At 35.9% G+C, this 13,737-nt stretch overlaps 1 protein-coding gene across 1 annotated transcript; it reads left to right on the forward strand.

The window, feature by feature from the left end:
- The first annotated feature begins 9,839 nt into the window (after positions 1–9,839).
- On the forward strand, positions 9,840–13,391 carry LOC121991993 (myosin-binding protein 7-like). The gene is made up of 3 exons (XM_042546089.1): positions 9,840–11,342; positions 12,930–12,976; positions 13,048–13,391. The coding sequence occupies exons 1-3, from the start codon at positions 10,080–10,082 to the stop codon at positions 13,148–13,150; spliced, it is 1,413 nt and encodes a 470-aa protein (XP_042402023.1). The 5' UTR covers positions 9,840–10,079; the 3' UTR covers positions 13,151–13,391.
- Positions 13,392–13,737: the final 346 nt, after the last annotated feature.

Genomic DNA, 13,737 nt, shown 5'->3' on the forward strand with positions numbered 1-13,737 from the left:
GCACATGCCCAATGTTGGTAGCACCAACTCCTAAAAGGATATCGACGGATATCAGAGGGAGTGTACTGTTAGGCTGAGCGGGTTGGAGGGCCAACACCGCTCGGTCAGAATTTCACCATTCTTGTGTCCCGTCAGGTCGGCCAAAACCTGGCTACTCCTGCGCGCGTGTCCGCTCGACCAAAGTTCCACTTTGCCACTGCCTAGACCTACTGCCAGGCCGAGCGGGGTAGCTGCTCGGCCGAAGTTGAACTCTGCCCATAGCCGCTCCGCCCGGCTTTTGTACCTCGTCTCCTCCTTCGTTCGACGCCCAATAATCCATTGAGCATCGGCTATTTGACACTACCCCGTGTCGAATGTGGGATCAGACCAGAACCTCCTCCCTCCGGTCAAGGCATGGTCTCCCGATTGACTGAAGATATCTAAGCGTTGACCACGTTGACTTTGACCTCCATCGTGGCAGCTATCTTCTGCGGGTGGGGCCCCTCCTCATCACCGCATCACATGCCTCTCCCTCAAGTCTAGTCGAATGAGGCTGCAAGCCTGACTGATTGGACAATTATCTAAGCAATGTCGGTCGTCCTGTTGAAGCTTGTCGTTCGACCGTAGGTATGCTCCTTCAATCCGATCGACACAACGAACATCTATACTTGTGAAATCTTTTCTTGAGCTATCTCGGGCGAGCGTGATCCTGGCTTACATCACCCAGATTTCTAGAAAATTGTGCAAATCTCTTCGCATTAAGGCTAAGCGCGCCCCCATGCCCTCATTAAATGCCGACCTGTGGCGGTGCACCACGTGTCACACCCACTGCCGCCATACGCCTGATGTGACAGGCGGATATCCGCTGGCGATGTGACGTTTGACAGTTCAAATTCAACGGCTTGATCTCTGCCTGGGTTTTCGCGACCTAGATCAGACGGTTCCGGTCCGCCGACCCCGAGGCTTATAAGCCTGTGTGCGTCGTCGCCTTTACGCACTTCTCTTCGAGTTCTTCAGCAACGCTCCTTCTGTGCTCCGACGACGTTCCTCTTTCCCTGCTCCTCTAACGACCTTTTTCCAGTAAGCTTCCTTCCAATCGCACCCGCCTTTGAGTTTTTCGGTATTTCTTTGTGTTCCGGTGATACTCCGCTAGTAGTTTTCCTTCCCTTCACATCATTTGTGTTTTTTTATGATGGTGAGTTCCTCATAGCTGCCTGTCGGTGTCCCTAGCCTTTGGTACACATCTACTGAGTCCAGGTTTGATGCGACGACGCTGAGAGTTTGACCGCCGCTTGTTGGATCATTTAAGACGATAGGGGGGGGGTGAATAGCATTCGTCAAAAATCATGAGTTAAAATGAGTTACACAGTAGAATAAAGAAAACAATGACAATGCTAACAAAGTCAAATTTTACTTGGTTCAGAGCATGTGATGACTTCTACTCTAAGGTCCACGATCGTCGATCACTTTCGTTGGGCAATCACTATCAATTCGAATGATGTGTTACAAGTATTGAGTATAAGAACTGAAATAATTATTACCGACAAATAGAAAGGAATTTAAAATCTTTCATTCTTTAAACTTTGAAGCAGCCTTTCGGTGTCGTTGAAGCCTTTTAAAAATAGCACGTAAGAATGAAACTTGTAATAGTTGATCTTCTGAAGCTACTGGTCGAAGGCTTTTATATAGCCCTATTCTGGGTGATTGGAATCCCTTTGAGCGCCTGGACCATGTTGACGTGTCCAACTCTTGTCGAAACTTCATCCGTGAAGTTTTATCCACCTCTCGACGCTTGGACCCCCTTCGGGTGCCTGGATCATTGGCGTGGGCTCGGCTAGTCGACACACTCCAATTCAGCTCTTGGATAAGTTTTCTAGTCTGAGCGCCTGGACCAGCTTCGTGAGCCTGGGTGCCTAGCGCTCGCCCGGGTGAGGCTGGTTCGAGCGCCCGGATCCCTTCTAGGCGCCCGAACTCTCTTTATTCATGTTCTTCTTCCTTGCAAAAAAGAGTTAGTCCAGACAATAAAAATATATTTATTCTGTAAAATAAAGTAAGCACAACATAATAAAATAAGAGTATTAATTAAATCTAAGGTCTCAGCTTAGGTTTCCCAAATGGAGCTAAGCTAGACCGATGCCTATAGTTCCCTCAAACGAGAACGTGTCGTAACTAGATCTCTCCTCCAGTTGCTTACCTCTTACTTACCAACTACAGTCGCTTGACTTGCCTTTGACCCACTAGGTATTTCCACCTGTTGTCAGGTCCTACGGATCCAACTGGACTTTGACTAGTTGTCAGGTCCTAGGAATCCAACTAGACTTCCTACCAGATATCGAATCTCGCAGACCTATCTTGACTTCGCACCAACTATCAGGTTCCGTGAACCTAGCTAGATTTCAACTTGGTATCAAGTCCTTCTGACCAGTCAACTCTTACACACTTGCTAGAAAGGTTAGATAAACAATACATTTTAACTTTAACCTATTTGGCATACGTCAAAATCTAATTATCAGTGCAACATGCACCAATAATCTCCTCTTTTTTGATGTAATGATAATTTGGGTTAAAGTTAGAAAAAATACAATTAAGCCAACATTGAGTTAAATTGAGTAAAATGAGTTTAATTTTTCTAACATAACCCATTATTTTCCCCCTTTGGTATACATCAAAAAAATAGTGCCATGTATCAAACAGAAATAATAGCAATTCAATTAATGAGTTAGTTGATTTACCAAACTAAAGCTAGTGTTTGGACCGTTTAAATAAAGTTTTAGCAAAACAAACTTTTCAAACTTAGTTTTTCAAGCAAGTTTTCAAATAATGACTTCAAAATTTTATGTAGTATTTTCAAAAATGAGTTTTTGAAACAATAAGGGTGTGTTTGGTACGCGTGTTTTTCATTTTCATTTTCTGGAAAACGCGCGTTTTCTGAAAAATGGTGTTTGGTTTGCGCTTTTCGTGTTTGTTTTCTAAAAAAATAGCTAGCGTTTTCTAGAAAAACAAAAAATGACAAAAAGTCGTTTTCTGTTTTCTAGAAAATGCGCATTTTCCAAAAAATGAAAATGAAAAACACGCGCACCAAACGCACCCTAAGTTTTACAAAGATAAATTGTTTTAAAAAAAACTTTATTGTAGGGAGGAGTAAATGAAAAAAAAATTCAAAGTGATTTTAAAAGATTTCAAAATTTATAAAAGATTTTCAAAATAATTAAGGAAATTGTGAAAAGAATTTTCAAAACTAAAGTATTTTACAAATGACTTTCCAATGTTTAAAAAACAAAAATAAAATATTTTGCAAATATATATTTTTACAAGAATTTGATAAAAACTTGTCAAAGTTTTTCAAAAATATCTTTCAACATTTTTCAAAGTAGTTTTCAATACAATTTGTAAAATATTTTTATTTCATTATTCAAAATAGATATTATTTTTAATCATTTACAAAGTAAGTAAGGTTTTATTTTAAATTTTGTATTAATTGATTGAGTTAATTGAATAATAAAAATATTACTTTTCATTTTATTTCAATTTATTTAAGTTAATTGATTGACTTAATTTTAAGGTGATTATATTGAACTTAATACAAATCATTAATTAAAGTTAATTTAAATTAGGATTTAAGTTTTAAGTTAATTTATTTACTTAATTTAAATAAACTTTTTGTTTAAATTTATTTAATTATGTAAGTTTATATAGTGTTTCAGATTTTATTTTATTTTATTTTATTTTAAGTTGGATGTAATTTATGTTTTAGAAAAAGTTTTAAGTAAAATTTTTAAGTTTTATTTAAGTGTTAAAAGATTTTTTAAATGATTTCTAAAATAATTTTAAAAAGCATTTTAAAATAATTTTAAAAGGATTTCTAAAATAATTTTTAAAAGCTTTTAAAAATAATTTTCAAAATATTTTTAAAATAATTTTTAAAAGGATTATTTAAATAAATTTTTAAAGGATTATTTAAATAATCTTTAAAGGATTTTTAAATAATTTTTAAAAGATTTTTAAAATAATTTTTAAAAGGATTAATAATATATTATTTTAAAAGGTTTTTTAAAATAATTTTTCTAAAGTTTTTTAAAAATAATTTTTAAGAGCATTTTTAAATAATTTTTAAAAGGATTTTTAAAATTATTTTTAAAAGAACTTTTAAAATAATTTTAAAAGATTTTTAAAATATTTTAAAAAATATTTTAAAAGAATTTTTAAAATAATTTTTAAAAGGGGTTTTAAAATAATTCAAAGGATTTTTTAAAATGATTTTAAAAATAATTTATAAACTGATTTTTAAATTAATTAAAAGAATTTGTAAAATAATTAAAAGGATTTTTAAAGAATTTTTAAAATGATTTTTGAAAGAATTTTTAAATGATTTTAAAAATAATATATTTAAAATAATTTTTAATTTGTTGTAATACATTAATTAATTTTATTTTAACTTTAATTTAATTTAAATTTTAATTTAATCCTTATTCACCTCACCCAGTCTAAGATTTCAGACAAACGAATCATATGATTTTTTGATATGAGTTAAGTTGAATTTCAGGTTTTGATTTAATTTGTGTTGGATTCAAATGTCACTTTGAGTTTAACAAACAGATATTGTTTTGATAAACTTTTAAGTTATGGTGAGTCACATGGACATCATTAGAGTAACCACGTCTTCAAAAAATTTCAAATAATACTCGTCCACTGAACTTAGTACAAAACTTTGATGTAACTAGCTATAATTAGTAAAGGATAACTTCAGTTAGTTCCACTAAGCCAAATGTATTAAGTCAAAGTCATATCTTCCAAGACATGTATAGACAGAGCTTTCTTAATCTACTGTCATCCAAAACTTCTCCAATACTGTTTATAAGTTAAATTTTTTTCCCTAAGGTCTATGTTTTTAAGGTGCCAACTAATTTAGAGCCTCCCCTTTAATCATAGATTTTCCTTTTAAGTTTTTATTTAAGTTTATGTGGATTTAGTTTGATTCTACTTGGTTGGTAAAACAAGCTTTATCCTTTTTTTAATTTGTTAAGTTTAATTTAATTAAGTTTTAGTTAAGGTTTAATTAATTGTAGTTTAGGTTGAATTTACGTTTTTAATTTTGAATTAATAAAATTGGTTAAATTATTTTTGAGATTTTAATTTTAAATTTATTAAATTATCTTTGTTTAACCGATTATATTTATTAATTTTTAATTTTAAATTAGTTAAATTGTTTAAATTATTTTTCCTTAAAAGTTTATCTTTAATATTTGAATTTTTATTAATTGTTGATTGTGAATTTATTAGATTTGGTTTTGATTTTATTAAAGTGTTTAATTTTATCTTTATATTTGTTTGTCTTTTATATTGTTAGTTGAATTATTAGATTAGTTTTATCTATAGATTTATCCTTAAGATTTTTATTTATTAAATTATTTTTATTTTGGATGAAAATTTCTAAATTGACATTATCAAAATTATTAAATATTTTATTAAGAAATATATTAATCTTATCTACATCTATATTGATTTCGTTATTTTCAAGTTTTAATTTTATCTTTAAGGTTTGAATTGATTAAATTATTATTAATTTACTTTATTTAAATTTGAATTTACTGAATTAATTAGATCTCAATTTTCATAATTTTTTGAAATAATTAAATTTTCAAAATTAATAGTTTTATTTTCTTAATTATTAATTAAATCTTTAGTTTCATTTAAAATTTTAAATGTAATTTTTCATGTAAAATATTATCTAATTTATTACTAGAAATAATATCTAATTTATCATGCATATTATGTAAATCACTACTGATAAAAGTATTTTAGTAAATTGGACTTACCTCAAGCACAACCCCTAATTCAATAGGTTTTTCCGTTGAGTTGGACTCGAGTCTGGATTCACTTTTGACTTGATCCTCTAGCTCCATCGGCTCCTCGTAAAGCTTGGTCAGACGAGTCCAGAACTCATAGGCATCTCAGTGTTCTCCAATTCTGCATGTGATTTCATTAGGTAATAATTTTGCAATTGAATTTATTACATTTCTGTTGGCTTCTGTGTTTTGGGTTGATCGCCTCAATATCATGCCACCATCGAAGTCATTCATAAGGATGAAGCTTTCCATCTACATCCTCCATATATTGAATTCGTGCCTCTTGTACATCTTATATGGAGGTGGTTCGTTGACATTTCGCCTGTGTAATTCTTTGTATACCATTTTTTAGCACTAAAAGAAAACTTACAAATATTCCAAGACTATGTCTTGAGGTAAGTAGTGCAGGAGATAAAGAAATTACTTGAGTAGTATTACATGAATTTTGAAGAAAATAATAATAATAAATATTATGACAAATTTTATCAAATGAGATATTTCACCAATTCTGACTAATGGTGAAAAAAGACCAAAAAAATAAGAATTTTTCAATGAAAAAAATTTGGAGGGAAAAAAATGATATATAATTTTTTATTTTAAAAAAGAACCCCTTGCTCAATTGGTGTTTTCATCAATTCAAAGTGATCTGATTTTGATACCACTTGTTGGATCATTTAAGCCGCTAGAGGAGGGGTGAATAGCGTTTGTAAAAAAATCGTGAGTTAAAACAAGTTATGCAGTGGAATAAAGAAAACAATGGCAATGCTAACAAACCTAAGTTTTACTTGGTTCAGAGTCTGTGACGACTCTTACTCTAAGGCTCGCAATCGTTGATCGCTTTCGTTGAGCAATCACATCAATTCAATAATGTGTTATAAGTATTAAGTACAAGAACTGAAATAATTTTTACCGACAAACAGAAAGAAATTTAAAATCTTTCATTCTTTGAACTCCGAAGCAGCCTTTCGGTGTCGTCGGAGCCTTTTCGGAGCAGTATGCAAGAATGAAACTTGTAGTAGTTGATCTTCTGAAGCTGCTGGTTAAAAACCCCTTATATAGGCTCATTCCAGGCGCTTGGAATCCCTCTGGGCGCCTGGACCATGCTGATGTAGCTAACTCTCATCGAAACTTCATCCGCGAAGTTTCCTCCGAGTGCCTGGACCCCCTCCGAGGGCTTAGACCGTTGACATGAGCTCATCTAGTCAACATGCTTTAATTCAACTTCTAGATAACTTTTCTAGTCTAACTGCCTGGACCAGCTCCGGGCGCCCAGACCGCTTGGTTGCTTGGCGCCCGCCCGGGTGAGGCTGGTCCAGGCGCCCGGAGTCCGAGCGCCCGGATCCCTTCCGGGCACCCGGACTCCTTCCGGGCACCCGGACTCACAAAAAGGGTTAGTCTGGGCAATAAAATTATGTTTATCTTGTAAAACAAAGTTAACACAATATAATAAAATAGGAGTAGTAATTAGATCCTGTCTCCCTGAGACCAAGATCTAGTCAAGGTCTCATATTAGATTTTCAAATGGACCTAAGTTGGACCGACGCCTATAGTTCCCTCAATAGGGAATGCGTTCTCACTGGATCTCTCCTCTAGTTGTTTACCTCTTACATACCAACTGTAGTCGCTTGACCTCGCGGACCCAACTGGATTTCGACCGGTTGTCAGGTCCCGTGGACCCAACCACACTTCCCAGCAGATATTGCGTCCCACGTACCTATTTAAATTTTACACCAGCTATCGAGTCTTGCGGACCTAGCTGGATTTCAACCTGGTGTTAAGTCATTTAGATTAGTTAACTCCTGCACACTTAGTAGAAAGATTAAACAAATAACACATCTAATTTTAATCTATTGGTCATACATCAAAACCTGATTATCAGTGCAACCTGCACCAACAACTTCCACTCAATGAAGATTTGGGATCAATGACGGATGCAAATCGATCCATAGGGTCAAGAGTAAGTGGGTTTCTTTTTGTCCCTAGACTCTCTTCATCTTTTTCATATTCTTCGAGAACAACTTCTTCTCTCACCTCCATTTCATTCATATTCTTTTGTTTCTTTTTTGTTCTTGCTTCTTCAAACATTCTTACATTTCACTTTATCCTCATCCAAAGACTTCTTACACGGCGCAACATTTTCCTTGATATTGGTAATATGTTGTTTGATCCTCTAAATTCCGCCACTAGTAATTTTTCCACTTACATTTCAACTTATCCAAATTTTTAGGATCCACCAAGTTAACATCATTCGAATTATGCTTCAAAAGGGTATCAATTTTCGATATTGAATTAGATGCTTCAAAAGATATAGTACCTGATATTTTACTACAGAAGTCAAAATTATCAATATCAATTTAAAAAAAAATCATGAGTCAAACGGTTATCATGCATTCAAAAAATCAATTATCAATTCAAGTCCAACAATAACATACATGATTTAATAACATACAATTGAATTTTATTAACCAACTTAAATCGAAGAATGTTGCTACTAACTTGACAGAAGAAAAAGCTACTAGAAGAAAAGAAGGGGAATGTCAAAGGCTGAAAATGAGAGAATAAGGTGTTGCTTTCTAGCCCAGCAATTATGGCTGCTTTCCTTTTTTTGTTAGCAGCCTTGGCTAGCTACGAAGAGCTCTGGCAGTTGTTATCAAGAAATAAGGTAGGGTGTTGGTTGTTGTTGGCTGGGATAAAGGCAACCGCTAGGGTTGATCCTGAGGCTATTGGAGAAGAAAATGACAGCAAAGATGCTGCTCTTTGATGAAGAAGAGGGGAAGGGAGAAGATGAAGAGGCAGTTGCTGCTCGAGGAGGAAAAAATCATTTTTAAACGATTCAAAAATTAAAATATAAATTATAAACCCTTTTCATCATCGCTAATCGATTGGTAAAAACTCATCAATCGATTAATCAATCGGTTCGGCGGCCTTCTATTTCTCTCAAAACTCTTACTAATTGATCGACCAATTGATTCGGTAGGCTTCTGTTTCTCGCGAAACTCATGTCAATCGATTGACAAGAAATGTTCAATCGATTCGGAAGGTTTTTATTTTTTTATTTTAAAAAAAATCGGGTGTCTCATGTCTAAGTGGTGCCTAGCAGCCTAAGTAATCGATTAATGCAACAACACCTATCGGCGTGGGCTGCCCAGCGCCTAGACGATCCTAGACAGCGCCTTTTAGAACACTATTTTGGTAAATTACCAAGCTAAAATTTTGAAATGCCTAAATCACATATGCAAGTTTAAAATTATTAAATCACGTACCTCATACAGTCATACTCATTTTACCCCTCCACTTTATCCAGATTACTATAGTGTAGTAATAGATTCAGGATATTGTTCAGCAGTATAGTAAGATTCCGAATCAATTACTACACCTATTTGTATTTAAAAAATTATTATTTTCAATATATTATTTCAAATTGATATTGGAAGACATGAATATAATCAAGAGAAGTAAATGAACATATATGACCTGGTTTCATGTTATTTTAAGTTCTCTAGATCTATTAACCTGTTTCAGTTGAGTTAGATGAATACATAGGATTTGAAAGTTTGGAATGATATAAAATCAGATTCTATATGTTTATCTAGTTCGTCTAATTATATTCATTTTCTCGAACATTAATTTGATCTATTATTTTGAGAACATTAATTTTTTTTAAACATGAATTAAATTTTAAGATTTAAAATGTAGGGCCACAAAATCATTCCTAGCAATTGATTTGTAAATATACAAATCGATTAGGGGTAAAATGGGTATACGAATGGTAATTTTAAAACTTACGTAAGCGATTTAAATATTTAGAGCCGTAGAAACTTTAGCTACATGGTAATAAAAATAAATCGTAGGACAAGTATGAAATCAACGGCTATTTTCTTTACACACCCTCAAAGATTTGAATTCAATCAAATGCTAGGGATTGGGCATTTCGAAAAATGTTGGGTTTATTTCAAATTTTCTCAAACATTAAAAGGTTAAAATATCATTTGGATTTTGATAAATTTCGTAGTTCCCATCGGCGCTTGCCGGCCGCCAACCGCCGCCGCCGCCGCCGCCGCCGCAGCTGCAGCTGCTGCTGCTCCACCACCTCCTCCTCCTCTCGATCAAATCAACCCAGGAAGGTGGAGGCCGAGGAATCTAACAGCGAACAAGATTACGAAGCTTTGCCTGATTCCAATTCGTTTTACCTTTCCCGATTCCAATTTCTCCGAAAAGATCGCGCCTTTGGTAAATGCGCCGCCTCCCTCCTTCATGGATCTCCAAATTGTAAACGATGTCGCTCTTCCCGCTCTCCCTTGCCCCTGCACGTGCCCCTTCTGCTGCCGCCCCTCCACCGGGTCCTTCCGCCGTTCCGTCAAGCGCCGCCTCTTTGAAGAGGACACCGCCGTTACGGCTTCCGCTTCCTCCTTGGGTACCGATGTTGTTTCCGCCCGGGTGGAGGTTGGGAACGAGGTGGCTGCTCTCCGGGAAGCGGTAGCGAGGCAGCAGCAGGCGATCCAGGAGTTGTGTGCGGAGCTCGACGAGGAGCGCAGCGCCGCGGCATCCGCCGCGAGCGAGGCCATGTCGATGATTATCCGCCTTCAGCGCGAGAAGGCGGAGACCCAGATGGAGGCCCGTCAGTTCAAGCGCTTCGCCGAGGAGAAGATGGACCACGACCAGCAGGAGATGCTTATCCTCGAAGACCTCCTCTTCAAGCGCGACGAGTTCATCGACTCCATCACGCTTCAGCTCCAGGTTTACCAGGAGTACCTCAGTAGCTACGGCGTCGACCTTGAAACCATCGACGCCGACGTCTCTTTCACCCATGCCGGCAGCGCCGTGCAGGCTCCTCAATTCGACGGCCTACCGACCTTTGGTTACCCTCCTCTAAAGTGCACCACACCGAATGACATCGAAGGCGAAGATGTCTATGAGACTGCCGATCGCCAAAAGCACGAGTTTGGGAAGACACCAAATGCCAAAGAGGACCTCGAGAATCTAGAGCAGCGGATTTGCGAGCTCGAAGACAAGGACATCAACGAGGAGTTGCCAGGTCAATCTGGTCACTTCTGGGAATCATCTACTGATCGCCATGCCTCGGGTTCAGGCAAGAATTCACAAGAGATAAGAAATGGGGAAGAATTTTCTGCCTCACCTGGCACACCCTCAGATGATGGTGGTGCTTTTGACAATCCGAGTGATCGGGTGTACACTATTGATGCTGTGCATGGAAATCAAATGGTTGGTGTTGCTGAGGATTGTGAGAATGTGCCAAATGTGGAAGAGAAGATACCACAGATGAATGGAGAAGTAGTTGAGAATCCAGATATTGAGAAGCTTTGCATGAGGCTACAGGCCCTTGAGGTGGACAGGGAGTCGATGAGGCAGGCTATTGTTTCCATGCGAACCGAGAAGGCACAACTACTATTATTGAGAGAGATAGCGCAGCAACTTTCGAAAGAGGCACCGCCGGAAAGGAGGATGCTCAAGAAGAAAGCTTCAGCTGCTAATTCCACCTTTCTATCATTTCTTAAGGTATACTTTCAGAACTATTGGATCAAATTAATGTTGTTTTTTTTTCTTTTGCCTATACTCACTAACTATTTGCGGTTTTGTTGTGACATTTGACACACAAGTTTTTAACATAATAAATACTTTGCTGATAGAGAATGATACCTTAGTATCGGAAGCTTCAAAGGGAAAGTAGATGACATATTGATGTTTAAACAATTGATTGGAGCAAAAGGTTATATCGCTCACCTCAAGCGTGTTTAAACAATTGATTGTACCAACAAAACTGTCTCATCATTGATTATTTTGAGTTGATTAACTAATAGCATCAATGGTTCTGTTCTTACCTGAAGCACAAATTTAAAATCATGGTTTGTGGATAGAAAATGAAACCTTACTATTGGAAGCATCAATGGGGAAGTAGAGAAAACATTTATGTTTAAAGAATTGAAACAACAAACAAATTTCCCATCATTGATAAAAGAAGATACAAATTTCTGATGAAGATTATACAAGTTGGATTAACTATGTAGGATGTAGATTTAAAGTCTATTAGTTAACACATCTGCTTCAGTGTGTGTAACCTCGAACACTAACATAAGCTGGTGGAACTAGTTTCTTGTCTGTTAGACTAATTACTGGTAGATTTGTTCAAGATTCTATCTAGCACCTAAATGTGATTTGTTCAAGATTCTTGCAAATAATTGTGCAATCTGTCCCCAATACATTAGATATTTTTGAGAGCAATGAGGAAATTTACGACATGACCACTCTTTTCTACTATTAATCCATCACTAGAGAAGAGTCACCTCTCAGTTTTGAATTAAGAAATGCATATCTTATGCTGTTGGATGTTCTGATTGCGAATAGGCTCCATTTCTTCTTCACGAAGTGATAGGCACCTATTAGAAATATTGTAGTTACATTCTCATGTAATATTTTGAACTTTGATACTTTTTTTAAAAAACTTTGCTTTTCAATGTGCGTCTAACTGTTTGATCAATGTTTTTCATATGATTGAATGGAATGCTATGCATGCTGAACAAATTTTGTTAATATTATCACTTTGAGTAGTTCTGCCCAAGGGCTACTAGTGCTATCTGTTACATACCTCTCCAGTGCTGCATTTATTAATTTGCTTCATAGTTTCATTGCTTTCTTTCCTTCTTGAGATAATAAAAGAATATTTCAAGTTCCTCGACAACTTGTGGAATGCATTAACAGATGTTATACCAGAATATCTAGATATCGCTGTTATGGTGGCTTTCTAGACTGCAAAATGTCATGAAACAATCTGTCGCAGTCAAATTTATACATGATATTAGATAATTGCCAACTGTTCGTTTTATAACAAGGCATCACAACCTTTTTGGATGAATTTTGTCGGTGTTTTAGACAAAACATACCGATGAGGCACAACACACTGAATGAGCTGACAGAAATGCATGCCTTATTAATTTCTTACTCGTGTTCGTTCGTCTCTTTTAGTCCTTATTGATTGACTGACCAAGATCATCCTTCTTCAACCAAAGAGCTTTAATAGGATAACATCTTTGGCATAGTGGTTCTTGTATTCATTAGATTAAGGTTTGTCTCTTCCCAATTTTTCAGTTGATATGGGCATTTTTCCTCTGGAAAAGGAAAGCCTCGCGAATCAGGTATCGAAATTCTGGTGCTTTTTTGGTTTTTTCTTCTGAGCTACTGTTCTTCAATATCAAATCCCTCTCAGGCACACCTTTGGATCATCGAATAACAACGTCGGCTTGATGCTTCTTTTGGACAAAACTCCCGGAATTAGCCATTGGAGGCGTGTCGCAAGAACACATGCCTGATGATGCTCACAACTAACTACGGATTGAATCCGTCTTGCTCGAAGTGAATAAGAATAATGTAAGAAACACAATGTCGATCGATCTTTCAGTTGTGCAGTCTCATAGGAGGATTGTTTTAAAGTTCTTCTTGTAATTACATGAACTTGTATAGATGGAATTGTTCCTTTGATTCTTGAGATTGACTCTGTTAAAACTTAATTTGGCTTGAAATCTACAATTAAATGCTTTCATTGTCTGTTCATTCTTTCTTTTTTTCCCACAGATTTTGATTGCATTTGATTGATTTATATAGCAATTCAGTTATATATAAACTGGCCAGTTCATCCTTGTTTTTTTAATTAAATTTGTTTACAAAATAATATTTAAATTACTGTCTTACCCTCACCTTTAAAGTAACGTATTAGCGAGGGTGCTTTGGTCAGTTCACAAGGTGTAAAGGCTGCTCTATTTTACGTCACTCAAACCAATACCCGATGCATGGAAAATGCTCACCACTCAGCAAAGCGGCGAAAGGTTGGGTAGTCAAAAAATTACGCAAACACCGTTTCGATTACTAGGATTTAGTATATTGTATTAGAGGAAAAAAG

This window comes from Zingiber officinale, chromosome 6B, assembly GCF_018446385.1.
Source record: "Zingiber officinale cultivar Zhangliang chromosome 6B, Zo_v1.1, whole genome shotgun sequence".
NCBI lineage: Eukaryota > Viridiplantae > Streptophyta > Magnoliopsida > Zingiberales > Zingiberaceae > Zingiber > Zingiber officinale.

What these genes read in the sequence shown, in the direction of transcription:
- LOC121991993 (XM_042546089.1), top strand. Translation starts at nt 10,080, where the DNA reads ATGGATCTCCAAATTGTAAACGATGTCGCTCTTCCCGCTCTCCCTTGC. An exon ending in CCTTTCTATCATTTCTTAAG is followed by an intron (nt 11,343 to 12,929) that starts GTATACTTTCAG and finishes CCAATTTTTCAG; the next exon opens with TTGATATGGGCATTTTTCCT. An exon ending in AGGAAAGCCTCGCGAATCAG is followed by an intron (nt 12,977 to 13,047) that starts GTATCGAAATTC and finishes AATCCCTCTCAG; the next exon opens with GCACACCTTTGGATCATCGA.